The sequence below is a fragment of the Oncorhynchus nerka genome, linkage group LG14 (assembly GCF_034236695.1).
Source record: "Oncorhynchus nerka isolate Pitt River linkage group LG14, Oner_Uvic_2.0, whole genome shotgun sequence".
NCBI classification, from domain to species: domain Eukaryota; kingdom Metazoa; phylum Chordata; class Actinopteri; order Salmoniformes; family Salmonidae; genus Oncorhynchus; species Oncorhynchus nerka.
This window is the reverse complement of record NC_088409.1, coordinates 81115436-81136124: the sequence shown is the minus strand read 5'-3', so window position 1 is coordinate 81136124 and position 20689 is coordinate 81115436. Positions and strand designations below refer to the sequence as shown.

The 20689-nt window shown below is 42.3% G+C and overlaps 1 protein-coding gene across 1 annotated transcript in view; it reads left to right on the top strand.

Moving 5' to 3' along the window:
- The first annotated feature begins 531 nt into the window (after window positions 1–531).
- Window positions 532–20689, top strand: part of LOC115125773 (fatty acid CoA ligase Acsl3-like) — a 126485-nt gene continuing 106327 nt past the window's right edge. The window contains exon 1 of the mRNA XM_065027222.1: window positions 532–639. Coding sequence (XP_064883294.1) covers window positions 532–639 — 108 coding nt within the window. The remainder of the gene's footprint in view (window positions 640–20689) is intronic.

Here is a 20689-nt window from a genome sequence, read left to right as displayed (position 1 = left end):
CCTTCTCCAGACCATCTCTGGAGACATTCTCCCATTCCGCATTTCCCTCATCAATTCATCTCTGACCACTTGCTGCGTCCCCTCTGACTTCAAAATGGCCCGAGTTGCTCCCCTCCTCAAGAAACCAACACTTTACTCATCCGACGTAAAAACTATAGACCTGTATCCCTTCTTTCTTTTCATTCCAAAATACTTTGAGCATGCTGTCTCTGATCAACTCTCTCATTATCTCTCTCTGAACGATCTTCTTGACCCTAACCAGTTTCAAGACGGGTCACTCAACTGAGACTGCTCTCCTCTGTCACAGAGTATCTCCACACTGCCAAAGCTGACTCTCTCTCCTCTGTTCTCATCCTCCTAGATCTATCTGCTGCCTTTGACACCGTGAACCATCAGATCCTCCACTCCACACTCTCAGGGCTGGGCGTCTCAGGCTACGTACTCTCACTGCTGGTGTCCCCCAGGGCTCGGTTCTAGGCCCTCTCCTCTTCTCTCTATACACCAAGTCACCCGGCTCCGTCATATCCTCGCATGGACTCTCCTATTGTTGGCATGACCCTGAACAACACCCTGTCGTTCTCTGCAGACATCAAAGCAGTGACCCGCTCCTGTAGGTTCATGCTCTACAACATCCATCGAGTACAACCTTACCTCACACAGGAAGTGGTGCAGGTCCTAATCCAAGCACTGTAGGCTGGGCTCCCCGCTTGTGCCATCAAACCCCTGCAACTTATCCAGAACGCAGCAGCCCACCTGGTTTTCAACCTCCCCAAGTTCTCTCATGTCACCCCACTCCTCCGCACATTCCACTGGCTTCCAGTTGAAGTTCACATCCACTACGAGACCATGGTGCTAACCTACAGAACAGCAAGAGGAACTGCCCCTCCCTACATTCAGGCTATGCTCAAACCCTACACCCCAACACGAGCACTCCATTCTGCCACATCAGGTTTCCTGGCCCACCCCTACGGGAGGGCAGCTCCCACTCAGTCCAGTCCAAGCTCTTCTCTGTCCTGGAACTCCAATGGTGGAAATGCTAGGCCAGCAGAGTCCCTTCCCATCTTGCGAAAAATATCTGAAACCTTTCAAACAGTATCTTAAATAATCCTCATCCTCACCTCGACCCCCCCCCCCCAAAAAGAAATATATGAAAATCTTTTAATTAACCAGCACTTGCACCTGACCGTCCCCACCCCTACCCCACCCCTCCTTCTAGCTCTGACTCTACTGACAGCTACGTTATTAAGGAAACATTTACTTTCAATGCCTCTGATTTGTGGTTGTCCAACCTAGCTATCTTAATATGAATGCACTAACTGGATAAGAGCGTCTGCTAAATGACTAACATGTCAAATGTAAACATTTAAATGTGGGATATGATGTCATATCTCCTGACATCATAATTCTGGTTACTCTATATCGTTTACTTATCCCACTCAGGTGACTGATATGAGTGGGAACCGTTCAATTTAGTATCAATGTCCTGATAAATTCAGTATGTATCTGAGGTCATAAGGTCAGTCAGGTAGGACACCTGTGTGCCTTTCTGGGCCTCCCCCCTCTCACAAAGCTCTGAATGATATGGTTCCTTTCCTCTCAGGAATGGCATCAGACATCTGTAAATTATAAAGCTATTTTCCTAATAATTACCCCCTCAACGGGGGTGACCTTTGTGCCTCCCCACCACAGCCGGAGCAGCACACAGGTAATTAATGCTCTGCGCACACACACAGATACACACACGTACACACCGTGCACACATACCCCTACTCCCATGGAGAGAGGGCTACACGGACCACTGGGCCCCCTGTGAAAATAATACCCTGCCCCTCCAGGACATCAATGACTGGGAAATGTGTGTGTTCATGTGAGTGGGAGGTGTTTAGTGTGTGGGAATAGCTGTGTAATGGTGTGTGAATCTTTAAGTGAGACTAAGAGAGGTTCTCTCATCTAGTTAGGACACTGTTCTAGTCAGAGCAGCTGCAGACTGTTATCTTATCTAGTTAGGACAATGTCCTAGTCAGGACAGACAGTTCTCTCATCTAGTTAGGTCAATGTTCTAGTCAGAGCAGCCACAGAATATTCTCTTATCTAGTTAGGACAATGTCCTAGTCAGGACAGACAGTTCTCTCATCTAGTTAGGACAATGTTCTAGTCAGAGCAGCTGCAGACTGTTTTCTCATCTAGTTAGGACACTATCCTAATCAGAGCAGACTGTTATCTTATCTAGTTAGAACAATGTTCTAGTCAGAGCAGCTGCAGACTGTTCTCTTATCTAGTTAGGACAATATTCTAGTCAGGACAGACTGTTCTCTTATCTAGTTAGGACAATGTTCTAGTCAGGACAGACTGTTCTCTCATCTAGTTAGGACAATTTTCTAGTCAGAGCAGCTGCAGACTGTTATCTTATCTAGTTAGAACACTGTTCTAGTCAGAGCAGACTGTTATCTCATCTAGCTAGGACAAGTTAATAGTCAGAGCAGACTGTTATGTTATCTAGTTAGGACAATGTTCTAGTCAGGACAGACTGTTCTCTCATCTAGTTAGGACACTATCCTGGTCAGAGCAGACTGTTATCTTATCTAGTTAGGACAATGTTCTAGTCAGGACAGACTGTTATCTCATCTAGTTAGGACAATTTAATAGTCAGAGCAGCTGCAGACTGTTATCTTATCTAGTTAGAACACTGTTCTAGTCAGAGCAGACTGTTATCTCATCTAGTTAGGACAAGTTAATAGTCAGAGCAGACTGTTATCTTATCTAGTTAGGACAATGTTCTAGTCAGGACAGACTGTTATCTCATCTAGATAGGACAATGCAGACTGTTATCTTATCTAGTTAGGACACCGTTCTAGTCAGGACAGACTGTTCTCTCATCTAGTTAGGACACTATCCTGGTCAGAGCAGACTGTTATCTTATCTAGTTAGGACAATGTTCTAGTCAGGACAGACTGTTCTCTCATCTAGTTAGGACAATGTTCTAGTCAGGACAGACTGTTCTCTCATCTAGTTAGGACACTATCCTGGTCAGAGCAGACTGTTATCTAATCTAGTTAGGACAATGTTCTAGTCAGGACAGACTGTTATCTCATCTAGTTAGGACAATTTAATAGTCAGAGCAGCTGCAGACTGTTCACTTATCTAGTTAGGACAATGTTCTAGTCAGGACAGACTGTTCTCTCATCTAGTTAGGACACTATCCTGATCAGAGCAGACTGTTATCTTATCTAGTTAGGACAATGTTCTAGTCAGGACAGACTGTTATCTCATCTAGTTAGGACAATTTAATAGTCAGAGCAGCTGCAGACTGTTATCTTATCTAGTTAGGACAATATTCTAGTCAGGACAGACTGTTATCTCATCTAGTTAGGACAATTTAATAGTCAGGGCAGCTGCAGACTGTTATCTTATCTAGTTAGGACAATGTTCTAGTCAGGACAGACTGTTATCTCATCTAGTTAGGACAATTTAATAGTCAGAGCAGACTGTTATCTTATCTAGTTAGGACACTATCCTGGTCAGATCAGACTGTTATCTCATCTAGTTAGGACAATTTAATAGTCAGAGCAGACTGTTATCTTATCTAGTTAGGAAACTGTTCTAGTCAGGACAGACTGTTCTCTCATCTAGTTAGGACAATGTTCTAGTCAGAGCAGCTGCAGACTGTTATCTTATCTAGTTAGGACACCGTTCTAGTCAGGACGGACTGTTCTCTCATCTAGTTAGGACACTATCCTGGTCAGAGCAGACTGTTATCTTATCTAGTTAGGACAATGTTCTAGTCAGGACAGACTGTTATCTCATCTAGTTAGGACAATTTAATAGTCAGAGCAGCTGCAGACTGTTATCTTATCTAGTTAGGACACCGTTCTAGTCAGGACAGACTGTTATCTCATCTAGTTAGGACAATTTTCTAGTCAGAGCAGCTGCAGACTGTTCTCTTATCTAGTTAGGACAATGTTCTAGTCAGGACAGACTGTTCTCTCATCTAATTAGGACAATTTTCTAGTCAGAGCAGCTGCAGACTGTTATCTTTTCTAGTTAGAACACTGTTCTAGTCAGAGCAGACCGTTCTCTTATCTAGTTAGGACACTATCCTGGTCAGATCAGACTGTTATCTCATCTAGTTAGGACAATTTAATAGTCAGAGCAGACTGTTATCTTATCTAGTTAGGACACTGTTCTAGTCAGGACAGACTGTTCTCTCATCTAGTTAGGACAATGTTCTAGTCAGAGCAGCTGCAGACTGTTATCTTATCTAGTTAGGAAACTGTTCTAGTCAGGACAGACTGTTCTCTCATCTAGTTAGGACAATGTTCTAGTCAGAGCAGCTGCAGACTGTTATCTTATCTAGTTAGGACACTGTTCTAGTCAGGACAGACTGTTCTCTCATCTAGTTAGGACAATGTTCTAGTCAGAGCAGCTGCAGACTGTTATCTTATCTAGTTAGGACAATGTTCTAGTCAGGACAGACTGTTCTCTCATCTAGTTAGGACACTATCCTGGTAAGAGCAGACTGTTCTCTCATCTAGTTAGGACAATGTTCTAGTCAGAGCAGCTGCAGACTGTTATCTTATCTAGTTAGGAAACTGTTCTAGTCAGGACAGACTGTTCTCTCATCTAGTTAGGACAATGTTCTAGTCAGAGCAGCTGCAGACTGTTATCTTATCTAGTTAGGACACTGTTCTAGTCAGGACATACTGTTCTCTCATCTAGTTAGGACAATGTTCTAGTCAGAGCAGCTGCAGACTGTTATCTTATCTAGTTAGGACACCGTTCTAGTCAGGACAGACTGTTATCTCATCTAGTTAGGACAAGTTAATAGTCAGAGCAGCTGCAGACTGTTATCTTATCTAGTTAGAACACTGTTCTAGTCAGAGCAGACTGTTATCTCATCTAGTTAGGACAAGTTAATAGTCAGGGCAGACTGTTATCTTATCTAGTTAGGACAATGTTCTAGTCAGGACAGACTGTTCTCTCATCTAGTTAGGACACTATCCTGGTCAGAGCAGACTGTTATCTTATCTAGTTAGGACAATTTAATAGCCAGAGCAGACTGTTATCTTATCTAGTTAGGACACTGTTCTAGTCAGGACAGACTGTTCTCTCATCTAGTTAGGACAATGTTCTAGTCAGAGCAGCTGCAGACTGTTCTCTCATCTAGTTAGGAAACTGTTCTAGTCAGGACAGACAGTTCTCTCATCTAGTTAGGACAATGTTCTAGTCAGAGCAGCTGCAGACTGTTATCTTATCTCGTTAGGACACTGTTCTAGTCAGGACAGACTGTTCTCTCATCTAGTTAGGACAATGTTCTAGTCAGAGCAGCTGCAGACTGTTATCTTATCTAGTTAGGACACTGTTCTAGTCAGGACAGACTGTTCTCTCATCTAGTTAGGACAATGTTCTAGTCAGAGCAGCTGCAGACTGTTATCTTATCTAGTTAGGACACTGTTCTAGTCAGAGCAGACTGTTATCTCATCTAGTTAGGACAAGTTAATAGTCAGGGCAGACTGTTATCTTATCTAGTTAGGACAATGTTCTAGTCAGGACAGACTGTTCTCTCATCTAGTTAGGACACTATCCTGGTCAGAGCAGACTGTTATCTTATCTAGTTAGGACAATTTAATAGTCAGAGCAGACTGTTATCTTATCTAGTTAGGACACTATCCTGGTCAGACAGACTGTTATCTCATCTAGTTAGGACAATTTAATAGTCAGAGCAGACTGTTCTCTCATCTAGTTAGGACAATGTTCTAGTCAGAGCAGCTGCAGATTGTTATCTTATCTAGTTAGGACACTGTTCTAGTCAGGACAGACTGTTCTCTCATCTAGTTAGGACAATGTTCTAGTCAGAGCAGCTGCAGACTGTTATCTTATCTAGTTAGGACACCGTTATAGTCAGGACAGACTGTTATCTCATCTAGTTAGGACAATTTTCTAGTCAGAGCAGCTGCAGACTGTTCTCTTATCTAGTTAGGACACTGTTCTAGTCAGAGCAGACCGTTCTCTTATCTAGTTAGGACACTATCCTGGTCAGATCAGACTGTTATCTCATCTAGTTAGGACAATTTAATAGTCAGAGCAGCTGCAGACTGTTATCTTATCTAGTTAGGACAATGTTCTAGTCAGGACAGACTGTTATCTCATCTAGTTAGGACAATTTAATAGTCAGAGCAGACTGTTATCTTATCTAGTTAGGACACTATCCTGGTCAGATCAGACTGTTATCTCATCTAGTTAGGACAATTTAATAGTCAGAGCAGACTGTTATCTTATCTAGTTAGGACACTATCCTGGTCAGATCAGACTGTTATCTCATCTAGTTAGGACAATTTAATAGTCAGAGCAGACTGTTATCTTATCTAGTTAGGAAACTGTTCTAGTCAGGACAGACTGTTCTCTCATCTAGTTAGGACAATGTTCTAGTCAGAGCAGCTGCAGACTGTTATCTTATCTAGTTAGGACACTGTTCTAGTCAGGACAGACTGTTCTCTCATCTAGTTAGGACACTATCCTGGTCAGAGCAGACTGTTATCTTATCTAGTTAGGACAATGTTCTAGTCAGGACAGACTGTTATCTCATCTAGTTAGGACAATTTAATAGTCAGAGCAGCTGCAGACTGTTATCTTATCTAGTTAGGACACCGTTCTAGTCAGGACAGACTGTTATCTCATCTAGTTAGGACAATTTTCTAGTCAGAGCAGCTGCAGACTGTTCTCTTATCTAGTTAGGACAATGTTCTAGTCAGGACAGACTGTTCTCTCATCTAATTAGGACAATTTTCTAGTCAGAGCAGCTGCAGACTGTTATCTTTTCTAGTTAGAACACTGTTCTAGTCAGAGCTGCAGACCGTTCTCTTATCTAGTTAGGACACTATCCTGGTCAGATCAGACTGTTATCTCATCTAGTTAGGACAATTTAATAGTCAGAGCAGACTGTTATCTTATCTAGTTAGGACACTGTTCTAGTCAGGACAGACTGTTCTCTCATCTAGTTAGGACAATGTTCTAGTCAGAGCAGCTGCAGACTGTTATCTTATCTAGTTAGGAAACTGTTCTAGTCAGGACAGACTGTTCTCTCATCTAGTTAGGACAATGTTCTAGTCAGAGCAGCTGCAGACTGTTATCTTATCTAGTTAGGACACTGTTCTAGTCAGGACAGACTGTTCTCTCATCTAGTTAGGACAATGTTCTGGTCAGAGCTGCAGACTGTTATCTTATCTAGTTAGGACAATGTTCTAGTCAGGACAGACTGTTCTCTCATCTAGTTAGGACACTATCCTGGTAAGAGCAGACTGTTCTCTCATCTAGTTAGGACAATGTTCTAGTCAGAGCAGCTGCAGACTGTTATCTTATCTAGTTAGGAAACTGTTCTAGTCAGGACAGACTGTTCTCTCATCTAGTTAGGACAATGTTCTATCAGAGCAGCTGCAGACTGTTATCTTATCTAGTTAGGACACTGTTCTAGTCAGACTGTTCTCTCATCTAGTTAGGACAATGTTCTAGTCAGAGCAGCTGCAGACTGTTATCTTATCTAGTTAGGACACTGTTCTAGTCAGGACAGACTGTTATCTCATCTAGTTAGGACAAGTTAATAGTCAGAGCAGCTGCAGACTGTTATCTTATCTAGTTAGGACACTGTTCTAGTCAGGACAGACTGTTATCTCATCTAGTTAGGACAAGTTAATAGTCAGGGCAGACTGTTATCTTATCTAGTTAGGACAATGTTCTAGTCAGGACAGACTGTTCTCTCATCTAGTTAGGACACTATCCTGGTCAGAGCAGACTGTTATCTTATCTAGTTAGGACAATTTAATAGCCAGAGCAGACTGTTATCTTATCTAGTTAGGACACTGTTCTAGTCAGGACAGACTGTTCTCTCATCTAGTTAGGACAATGTTCTAGTCAGAGCAGCTGCAGACTGTTCTCTCATCTAGTTAGGAAACTGTTCTAGTCAGGACAGACAGTTCTCTCATCTAGTTAGGACAATGTTCTAGTCAGAGCAGCTGCAGACTGTTATCTTATCTCGTTAGGACACTGTTCTAGTCAGGACAGACTGTTCTCTCATCTAGTTAGGACAATGTTCTAGTCAGAGCAGCTGCAGACTGTTATCTTATCTAGTTAGGACACTGTTCTAGTCAGGACAGACTGTTCTCTCATCTAGTTAGGACAATGTTCTAGTCAGAGCAGCTGCAGACTGTTATCTTATCTAGTTAGGACACTGTTCTAGTCAGAGCAGACTGTTATCTCATCTAGTTAGGACAAGTTAATAGTCAGGGCAGACTGTTATCTTATCTAGTTAGGACAATGTTCTAGTCAGGACAGACTGTTCTCTCATCTAGTTAGGACACTATCCTGGTCAGAGCAGACTGTTATCTTATCTAGTTAGGACAATTTAATAGTCAGAGCAGACTGTTATCTTATCTAGTTAGGACACTATCCTGGTCAGATCAGACTGTTATCTCATCTAGTTAGGACAATTTAATAGTCAGAGCAGACTGTTCTCTCATCTAGTTAGGACAATGTTCTAGTCAGAGCAGCTGCAGATTGTTATCTTATCTAGTTAGGACACTGTTCTAGTCAGGACAGACTGTTCTCTCATCTAGTTAGGACAATGTTCTAGTCAGAGCAGCTGCAGACTGTTATCTTATCTAGTTAGGACACCGTTATAGTCAGGACAGACTGTTATCTCATCTAGTTAGGACAATTTTCTAGTCAGAGCAGCTGCAGACTGTTCTCTTATCTAGTTAGGACACTGTTCTAGTCAGAGCAGACCGTTCTCTTATCTAGTTAGGACACTATCCTGGTCAGATCAGACTGTTATCTCATCTAGTTAGGACAATTTAATAGTCAGAGCAGCTGCAGACTGTTATCTTATCTAGTTAGAACACTGTTCTAGTCAGAGCAGACTGTTATCTCATCTAGTTAGGACAAGTTAATAGTCAGGGCAGACTGTTATCTTATCTAGTTAGGACAATGTTCTAGTCAGGACAGACTGTTCTCTCATCTAGTTAGGACACTATCCTGGTAAGAGCAGACTGTTCTCTCATCTAGTTAGGACAATGTTCTAGTCAGAGCAGCTGCAGACTGTTATCTTATCTAGTTAGGAAACTGTTCTAGTCAGGACAGACTGTTCTCTCATCTAGTTAGGACAATGTTCTAGTCAGAGCAGCTGCAGACTGTTATCTTATCTAGTTAGGACACTGTTCTAGTCAGGACAGACTGTTCTCTCATCTAGTTAGGACAATGTTCTAGTCAGAGCAGCTGCAGACTGTTATCTTATCTAGTTAGGACACTGTTCTAGTCAGAGCAGACTGTTATCTCATCTAGTTAGGACAAGTTAATAGTCAGGGCAGACTGTTATCTTATCTAGTTAGGACAATGTTATCTTATCTAGTTAGGACACTATCCTGGTCAGAGCAGACTGTTATCTTATCTAGTTAGGACAATTTAATAGTCAGAGCAGACTGTTATCTTATCTAGTTAGGACACTATCCTGGTCAGATCAGACTGTTATCTCATCTAGTTAGGACAATTTAATAGTCAGAGCAGACTGTTATCTTATCTAGTTAGGACACTGTTCTAGTCAGGACAGACTGTTCTCTCATCTAGTTAGGACAATGTTCTAGTCAGAGCAGCTGCAGATTGTTATCTTATCTAGTTAGGACACTGTTCTAGTCAGGACAGACTGTTCTCTCATCTAGTTAGGACAATGTTCTAGTCAGAGCAGCTGCAGACTGTTATCTTATCTAGTTAGGACACCGTTATAGTCAGGACAGACTGTTATCTCATCTAGTTAGGACAATTTTCTAGTCAGAGCAGCTGCAGACTGTTCTCTTATCTAGTTAGGACACTGTTCTAGTCAGAGCAGACCGTTCTCTTATCTAGTTAGGACACTATCCTGGTCAGGACAGACTGTTATCTCATCTAGTTAGGACAATTTAATAGTCAGAGCAGCTGCAGACTGTTATCTTATCTAGTTAGAACACTGTTCTAGTCAGAGCAGACTGTTATCTCATCTAGTTAGGACAAGTTAATAGTCAGGGCAGACTGTTATCTTATCTAGTTAGGACAATGTTCTAATCAGGACAGACTGTTCTCTCATCTAGTTAGGACACTATCCTGGTAAGAGCAGACTGTTCTCTCATCTAGTTAGACAATGTTAGGAGCTGCAGACTGTTATCTTATCTAGTTAGGAAACTGTTCTAGTCAGGACAGACTGTTCTCTCATCTAGTTAGGACAATGTTCTAGTCAGAGCAGCTGCAGACTGTTATCTTATCTAGTTAGGACACTGTTCTAGTCAGGACAGACTGTTCTCTCATCTAGTTAGGACAATGTTCTAGTCAGAGCAGCTGCAGACTGTTATCTTATCTAGTTAGGACACTGTTCTAGTCAGGACAGACTGTTCTCTCATCTAGTTAGGACAATGTTCTAGTCAGAGCAGCTGCAGACTGTTATCTTATCTAGTTAGGACACCGTTCTAGTCAGGACAGAGTGTTATCTCATCTAGTTAGGACAATTTAATAGTCAGAGCAGCTGCAGACTGTTATCTTATCTAGTTAGGACAATGTTCTAGTCAGGACAGACTGTTATCTCATGTAGTTAGGACAATTTAATAGTCAGAGCAGCTGCAGACTGTTATCTCATCTAGTTAGGACAATGTAATAGTCAGAGCAGCTGCAGACTGTTATCTTATCTAGTTAGGACAATGTTCTAGTCAGGACAGACTGTTCTTCATCTCAATTAGTTGCAGACTGTTATCTTATCTAGTTATGACACTGTTCTAGTCAGAGCAGACTGTTATCTCATCTAGTTAGGACAAGTTAATAGTCAGAGCAGACTGTTATCTTATCTAGTTAGGACAATGTTCTAGTCAGGACAGACTGTTCTCTCATCTAGTTAGGACAATTTAATAGTCAGAGCAGCTGCAGACTGTTATCTTATCTAGTTAGGATACTGTTCTAGTCAGAGCAGACTGTTATCTCATCTAGTTAGGACAGTGTTCTAGTCAGAGCAGCTGCAGACTGTTATCTTATCTAGTTAGGACACCGTTCTAGTCAGAACAGACTGTTATCTCATCTAGTTAGGACAATTTTCTAGTCAGAGCAGCTGCAGACTGTTATCTTATCTAGTTACAACACTGTTCTAGTCAGAGCAGACCGTTCTCTTATCTAGTTAGGACACTATCCTGGTCAGATCAGACTGTTATCTCATCTAATTAGGACAAGTTAATAGTCAGAGCAGACTGTTATCTTATCTAGTTAGGACAATGTTCTAGTCAGGACAGACTGTTCTCTCATCTAGTTAGGACACTATCCTGGTAAGAGCAGACTGTTCTCTCATCTAGTTAGGACAATGTTCTAGTCAGAGCAGCTGCAGACTGTTATCTTATCTAGTTAGGACACTGTTCTAGTCAGGACAGACTGTTCTCTCATCTAGTTAGGACAATGTTCTAGTCAGAGCAGCTGCAGACTGTTATCTTATCTAGTTAGGACACCGTTCTAGTCAGGACAGACTGTTCTCTCATTTAGTTAGGACACTATCCTGGTCAGAGCAGACTGTTATCTTATCTAGTTAGGACAATGTAATAGTCAGAGCAGACTGTTATCTTATCTAGTTAGGACACTATCCTGGTCAGATCAGACTGTTATCTCATCTAGTTAGGACAATTTAATAGTCAGAGCAGACTGTTATCTTATCTAGTTAGGACACTGTTCTAGTCAGGACAGACTGTTCTCTCATCTAGTTAGGACAATGTTCTAGTCAGAGCAGCTGCAGACTGTTCTCTCATCTAGTTAGGAAACTGTTCTAGTCAGGACAGACAGTTCTCTCATCTAGTTAGGACAATGTTCTAGTCAGAGCAGCTGCAGACTGTTATCTTATCTAGTTAGGAGACTGTTCTAGTCAGGACAGACTGTTCTCTCATCTAGTTAGGACAATGTTCTAGTCAGAGCAGCTGCAGACTGTTATCTTATCTAGTTAGGGCACCGTTATAGTCAGGACAGACTGTTATCTCATCTAGTTAGGACAATTTTCTAGTCAGAGCAGCTGCAGACTGTTCTCTTATCTAGTTAGGACACTGTTCTAGTCAGAGCAGACCGTTCTCTTATCTAGTTAGGACACTATCCTGGTCAGATCAGACTGTTATCTCATCTAGTTAGGACAATTTAATAGTCAGAGCAGCTGCAGACTGTTATCTTATCTAGTTAGGACAATGTTCTAGTCAGGACAGACTGTTCTCTCATCTAGTTAGGACAATTTAATAGTCCGAGCAGCTGCAGACTGTTATCTTATCTAGTTATAACACTGTTCTAGTCAGAGCAGACTGTTATCTCATCTAGTTAGGACAAGTTAATAGTCAGAGCAGACTGTTATCTTATCTAGTTAGAACACTGTTCTAGTCAGAGCAGACCGTTCTCTTATCTAGTTAGGACACTATCCTGGTCAGATCAGACTGTTATCTCATCTAGTTAGGACAAGTTAATAGTCAGAGCAGACTGTTATCTTATCTAGTTAGGACAATGTTCTAGTCAGGACAGACTGTTCTCTCATCTAGTTAGGACACTATCCTGGTCAGAGCAGACTGTTATCTTATCTAGTTAGGACAATGTTCTAGTCAGGACAGACTGTTATCTCATCTAGTTAGGACAATTTAATAGTCAGAGCAGCTGCATACTGTTATCTTATCTAGTTAGAACACTGTTCTAGTCAGAGCAGACTGTTCTCTCATCTAGTTAGGACAATGTTCTAGTCAGAGCAGCTGCAGACTGTTATCTTATCTAGTTAGGACACCGTTCTAGTCAGGACAGACTGTTATCTCATCTAGTTAGGACAATTTAATAGTCAGAGCAGCTGCAGACTGTTATCTTATCTAGTTAGGACAATGTTCTAGTCAGGACAGACTGTTATCTCAATTAGTTAGGACAATTTAATAGTCAGAGCAGCTGCAGACTGTTATCTTATCTAGTTAGAACACTGTTCTAGTCAGGACAGACTGTTATCTCATCTAGTTAGGACAATTTAATAGTCAGAGCAGCTGCAGACTGTTATCTTATCTAGTTAGGATACTGTTCTAGTCAGAGCAGACTGTTATCTCATCTAGTTAGGACAGTGTTCTAGTCAGAGCAGCTGCAGACTGTTATCTTATCTAGTTAGGACACCGTTCTAGTCAGAACAGACTGTTATCTCATCTAGTTAGGACAATTTTCTAGTCAGAGCAGCTGCAGACTGTTATCTTATCTAGTTACAACACTGTTCTAGTCAGAGCAGACCGTTCTCTTATCTAGTTAGGACACTATCCTGGTCAGATCAGACTGTTATCTCATCTAATTAGGACAAGTTAATAGTCAGAGCAGACTGTTATCTTATCTAGTTAGGACAATGTTCTAGTCAGGACAGACTGTTCTCTCATCTAGTTAGGACACTATCCTGGTAAGAGCAGACTGTTCTCTCATCTAGTTAGGACAATGTTCTAGTCAGAGCAGCTGCAGACTGTTATCTTATCTAGTTAGGACACTGTTCTAGTCAGGACAGACTGTTCTCTCATCTAGTTAGGACAATGTTCTAGTCAGAGCAGCTGCAGACTGTTATCTTATCTAGTTAGGACACTGTTCTAGTCAGGACAGACTGTTCTCTCATCTAGTTAGGACAATGTTCTAGTCAGAGCAGCTGCAGACTGTTATCTTATCTAGTTAGGACACCGTTCTAGTCAGGACAGACTGTTATCTCATCTAGTTAGGACAATTTAATAGTCAGAGCAGCTGCAGACTGTTATCTTATCTAGTTAGGACAATGTTCTAGTCAGGACAGACTGTTCTCTCATCTAGTTAGGACAATTTAATAGTCAGAGCAGCTGCAGACTGTTATCTTATCTAGTTATAACACTGTTCTAGTCAGAGCAGACTGTTATCTCATCTAGTTAGGACAAGTTAATAGTCAGAGCAGACTGTTATCTTATCTAGTTAGGACACCGTTCTAGTCAGGACAGACTGTTATCTCATCTAGTTAGGACAATTTAATAGTCAGAGCAGCTGCAGACTGTTATCTTATCTAGTTAGGACAATGTTCTAGTCAGGACAGACTGTTATCTCATCTAGTTAGGACAATTGAATAGTCAGAGCAGCTGCAGACTGTTATCTTATCTAGTTAGAACACTGTTCTAGTCAGAGCAGACTGTTATCTCATCTAGTTAGGACAATGTTCTAGTCAGAGCAGCTGCAGACTGTTATCTTATCTAGTTAGGACACCGTTCTAGTCAGGACAGACTGTTATCTCATCTAGTTAGGACAATTTTCTAGTCAGAGCAGCTGCAGACTGTTCTCTTATCTAGTTAGGACAATGTTCTAGTCAGGACAGACTGTTCTCTCATCTAATTAGGACAATTATCTAGTCAGAGCAGCTGCAGACTGTTCTCTTATCTAGTTAGGACAATGTTCTAGTCAGGACAGACTGTTCTCTCATCTAATTAGGACAATTATCTAGTCAGAGCAGCTGCAGACTGTTATCTTATCTAGTTAGAACACTGTTCTAGTCAGAGCAGACCGTTCTCTTATCTAGTTAGGACACTATCCTGGTCAGATCAGACTGTTATCTCATCTAGTTAGGACAATTTAATAGTCAGAGCAGACTGTTATCTTATCTAGTTAGGACACTATCCTGGTCAGATCAGACTGTTATCTCATCTAGTTAGGACAATTTAATAGTCAGAGCAGACTGTAGTTAGGTCAGGACAGACTGTTCTCTCATCTAGTTAGGACAATTTTCTAGTCAGAGCAGCTGCAGACTGTTATCTTATCTAGTTAGGACAATGTTCTAGTCAGGACAGACTGTTCTCTCATCTAGTTAGGACAATTTAATAGTCAGAGCAGCTGCAGACTGTTATCTTATCTAGTTATAACACTGTTCTAGTCAGAGCAGACTGTTATCTCATCTAGTTAGGACAAGTTAATAGTCAGAGCAGACTGTTATCTTATCTAGTTAGGACACTGTTCTAGTCAGGACAGACTGTTATCTCATCTAGTTAGGACAATTTAATAGTCAGAGCAGCTGCAGACTGTTATCTTATCTAGTTAGGACACCGTTCTAGTCAGGACAGACTGTTATCTCATCTAGTTAGGACAATTTTCTAGTCAGAGCAGCTGCAGACTGTTCTCTTATCTAGTTAGGACAATGTTCTAGTCAGGACAGACTGTTCTCTCATCTAATTAGGACAATTATCTAGTCAGAGCAGCTGCAGACTGTTATCTTATCTAGTTAGAACACTGTTCTAGTCAGAGCAGACCATTCTCTTATCTAGTTAGGACACTATCCTGGTCAGATCAGACTGTTCTCTCATCTAGTTAGGACAATTTAATAGTCAGAGCAGACTGTTATCTTATCTAGTTAGGACACTATCCTGGTCAGATCAGACTGTTATCTCATCTAGTTAGGACAATTTAATAGTCAGAGCAGACTGTTATCTTATCTAGTTAGGACACTGTGCTAGTCAGGACAGACTGTTCTCTCATCTAGTTAGGACAATGTTCTAGTCAGATGAGCTGCAGACTGTTATCTTATCTAGTTAGGACACTGTTCTTGTCAGGACATACTGTTCTCTCATCTAGTTAGGACAATGTTCTAGTCAGAGCAGCTGCATACTGTTCTCTCATCTAGTTAGGACACTGTCCTAATCAGAGCAGACTGTTATCTTATCTAGTTAGGACAATGTTCTAGTCAGAGCAGCTGCAGACTGTTCTCTTATGTAGTTAGGACACTATCCTAATCAGAGCAGACTGTTATCTTATCTAGTTAGGACAATGTTCTAGTCAGGACAGACTGTTATCTCATCTAGTTAGGACAATTTTCTAGTCGATGCAGTTGCATACTGTTATCTTATCTAGTTAGGACAATGTTCTAGTCAGGACAGACTGTTCTCTTATCTAGTAAGGACAATGTTCTAGTCAGAGCAGCTGCAGACTGTTCTCTTATCTAGTTAGGAAAACGTTCTAGTCAGGACAGACTGTGCTCTCATCTAGTTAGGACAATGTTCTAGTCAGAGCAGCTGCAGACTGTTCTCTCATCTAGTTAGGACACTATCCTAATCAGAGCAGACTGTTATCTTATCTAGTTAGGACACTATCCTGGTCAGAGCAGACTGTTATCTTATCTAGTTAGGACAATGTCAATTTGAATGCACAAAAATACTGTGACGAGATCCTGAGGCCCATTGTGAGGCCCGCCGATAAAGGTGCAACAGATGCGTATCTGTATTCCCAGTCAGGTGAAATCCATAGATTAGGGCCTAATGAATTTATTTCAATTGACGGATTTCCTCATATGAACTGTAACTGAACCTTCTCTCAATTCTCCTCTCTCTTCTCTCTCCCTATCTTTTAGTGTTCCTGTCAATACGGTGGCCATTTTGAGGCCAGGGCCTTCTGTACCTGGGCTCAAAATCTGATTGCCTAAGGACTTCCCCTCTGCCTTTGTATGGGGGGAATCAGAGAGAGAGGGAGAAAGGAGGGACAACGGAGGGAGAACGGAGGGGAGAACTTGGTAAAAAGAACCTCAGCGGGAGATGATGATGCCCCATCCCAGCCTCCTTTGCTCCATCGGGGGGTTAAACGCATGCTTCTTATTTAGCCAATAAGACAATCGAGGGTTTGTAGAGTCTGTTAGTCAGGACGTTGATAAACAACTCTGTGTGAACCAGGGGCTGCTCAGGATCTTGGAGAGAGTCTATGCCTGCTGACAACCCAAGACCTCATGTGTCAAAGACCTCATAGTTACTCATCCCCAGTGTCTTTCTCTCCCCATCTTCCTCTGAGTCTTCTCCACAGCACCACAGTCACATAGAGGATGTCAGATGCCTTATTGTGTAAGCTCTCAGATAGACAGACAGACGGAGGGAGGGAGGGAGGGAGGGGGTAGGGAGGGAGGGGGTGGGGGGTAGCGAGGGAGGGAGGGAGGGAGGGAGGGAGGGAGGGAGGGAGGGAGGGGGAAAAAGTGTGTGAGAGAGGGGGAGGGGAGGGGAGGGGAAAAGTCATAAAAAATACAAAGGCATTTAGGAGATTAAACCTTATTTTCAAAACTTTGTCATTGCTTATAATTGAAAGTGTGATTTATTGGTGTTGTGTTATCAGGATAATTCATAGCTCTGATCATAAATACTGGGTCCGCCAATGTCATTTAACGACATTTAAGACTTCTGCTTTTTAATGAAATGTTTACGCAAGAGCGGCAAAGGCCCGAGAGAAAATATGTGTGTGTGTATGTGTGTGTGTGTTTGTGTTCTTTGATATGTTTTTATCAAGAGTAATTATTGTGGGACTTAATTAGAGCTTCATTGACCACCACGGTCCACTGAAACACAAGGTTGTCACGTTCTGACCCTAGTTCTTGTGTTATTTGTTTGTTTTAGTTGGTCAGGACGTGAGCTGGGTGGGCATTCTATGTTTTGTGTTTCTAGGTTGGTTTTCTGTGTTCGGCCTAGTATGGTTCTCAATCAGAGGCAGGTGTCGTTAGTTGTCTCTGAGTGAGAATCATACTTAAGTAGCCTGGGTTTCACTGTTGTTTTGTGGGTGATTGTTTCCGTGTCTGTGTTTGTCACCACACGGTACTGTTTCGTCACGTTTATTGTTTTTGTATTCATAGTGTTCAGTTTATGTTTTCTAAATTAACAACCATGGACACTTACCATGCTGCGCATTGGTCCTCCGATCCTTCTCGCATCTCCTCCTCAGGTGAAGAGGAGGAAAACCCTTACAAAGGTCCTGTTTTCCTCCTAACAACACACACACACACAGAGAAAGAGAGGAGAGAGAGGGGGAGAGAGAGGAGGAGAGAGCGAGAGAGAGGCGGAGATAGGGGGAGAGAAAGAGAGAAGAGAGAGGAGGAGAGAGCGAGAGAGAGAGAGAGATGGGGAAGAGAGAGAGAGGGAGAGAAAGAGAGAGGAGAAATGAGAGCGAGAGCAAGAGGGAGAGAGAGCGAGAGAGAAAGAGACACACGTGTACACACTGCTCTCACACTTCATCGCCTCAATTACTAAACAGAAAATTATTACATTATTGAATTCTAAGACAATTGAATCTGTGGCAAATAATAATAACTAATTTGCATGTTGTGCAGATTGATTATCGAGAAGAAAGAGCATGAAATTGAACAACACCAGTTATGACAGTAAAAGTCTAATTAATAGAAGGGGAACTGTTAAATGGTTGGAGGGAGAGGCAGAGAGGCAGAGTGTTTTGGACTATCCACACTGCTGTTACTGGACTGTGTCACGTTCTGACCATTGTTCGTGTGTGTTTTCCTTGTTTTAGTGTTGGTCAGGACGTGAGCTGGGTGGGCATTCTATAAATGTGTGTCTGGTTTGTCTATTTCTATGTTTGGCCTGATATGGTTCTCAATCAATCAGTCATTGGCAGGTGTAGCCTGTTTTGTGTTGGGTTTGTGGGTGATTGTCTCTGGCACCAGATAGGACTGTTTTGGTTTTTCACGGTTCTTGTTTTGTAGGAGTTTTGTCCACACTGCTGTTACTGGACTGTCTGTCAGTGAGTGTTTTGGACTATCACACTGGTTTTTGTCAGTGGTTTTGGACTATCACATGCTGTTACTGGAGTCTGTCAGTGAGTGTTTGGTTTGTGCTGATTTGGACTGTCTCTTGTGTTTGTGGCACCAGATAGGACTGTCTTTGGTTTTGGACTATCCACACTGGTTCTTACTTTTGTCAGTGAGTGTTGGACTATTCATCTTTACTTAAAGATGTCTGTCAGTGAGTGTTTTGACTATCCACACTGCTGTTTTGCTGTGTCTTCAGTGAGTGTTTTGGACTATCCACACTGCTGTTACTGGACTGTCTGTCAGTGAGTGTTTTGGACTATCCACACTGCTGTTACTGGACTGTCTGTCAGTGAGTGTTTTGGACTATCCACACTGCTGTTACTGGACTGTCTGTCAGTGAGTGTTTTGGACTATCCACACTGCTGTTACTGGGCTGTGTCTGTCAGTGAGTGTTTTGGACTATCCACACTGCTGTTACTGGACTGTCTGTCAGTGAGTGTTTTGGACTATCCACACTGCTGTTACTGACTGTGTCTGTCAGTGAGTGTTTTGGACTATCCACACTGCTGTTACTGGACTGTGTCTGTCAGTGAGTGTTTTGGACTATCCACACTGCTGTTACTGGACTGTCTGTCAGTGAGTGTTTTGGACTATCCACACTGCTGTTACTGGACTGTCTGTCAGTGAGTGTTTTGGACTATCCACACTGCTGTTACTGGACTGTCTGTCAGTGAGTGTTTTGGACTATCCACACTGCTGTTACTGGACTGTGTCTGTCAGTGAGTGTTTTGGACTATCCACACTGCTGTTACTGGACTGTCTGTCAGTGAGTGTTTTGGACTATCCACACTGCTGTTACTGGACTGTCTGTCAGTGAGTGTTTTGGACTATCCACACTGCTGTTACTGGACTGTCTGTCAGTGAGTGTTTTGGACTATCCACACTGCTGTTACTGGACTGTGTCTGTCAGTGAGTGTTTTGGACTATCCACACTGCTGTTACTGGACTGTCTGTCAGTGAGTGTTTTGGACTATCCACACTGCTGTTACTGGACTGTCTGTCAGTGAGTGTTTTGGACTATCCACACTGCTGTTACTGTGCTGTGTCTGTCAGTGAGTGTTTTGGACTATCCACACTGCTGTTACTGGACTGTCTGTCAGTGAGTGTTTTGGACTATCCACACTGCTGTTACTGGACTGTCTGTCAGTGAGTGTTTTGGACTATCCACACTGCTGTTACTGGACTGTCTGTCAGTGAGTGTTTTGGACTATCCACACTGCTGTTACTGGACTGTGTCTGTCAGTGAGTGTTTTGGACTATCCACACTGCTGTTACTGGACTGTCTGTCAGTGAGTGTTTTGGACTATCCACACTGCTGTTACTGGACTGTCTGTCAGTGAGTGTTTTGGACTATCCACACTGCTGTTACTGGACTGTGTCTGTCAGTGAGTGTTTTGGACTATCCCACACTGTTGCTGTCTGTCAGTGAGTGTTTTGGACTATCCACACTGCTGTTACTGGACTGTCTGTCAGTGAGTGTTTTGGACTATCCACACTGCTGTTACTGGACTGTCTGTCAGTGAGTGTTTTGGACTATCCACACTGCTGTTACTGGACTGTCTGTCAGTGAGTGTTTTGGACTATCCACACTGCTGTTACTGGCTGTGTCTGTCAGTGAGTGTTTTGGACTATCCACACTGCTGTTACTGGCTGTCTGTTAGTGTTTTGGACTATCCACACTGCTGTTACTGGACTGTCTGTCAGTGAGTGTTTTGGACTATCCACACTGCTGTTACTGGACTGTCTGTCAGTGAGTGTTTTGGACTATCCACACTGCTGTTACTGTGCTGTGTCTGTCAGTGAGTGTTTTGGACTATCCACACTGCTGTTACTGGCTGTGTCTGTCAGTGAGTGTTTTGGACTATCCACACTGCTGTTACTGGACTGTGTCTGTCAGTAAGTGTTTTGGACTATCCACACTGCTGTTACTGGACTGTCTGTCAGTGAGTGTTTTGGACTATCCACACTGCTGTTACTGGACTGTCTGTCAGTGAGTGTTTTGGACTATCCACACTGCTGTTACTGGACTGTCTGTCAGTGAGTGTTTTGGACTATCCACACTGCTGTTACTGGACTGTCTGTCAGTGA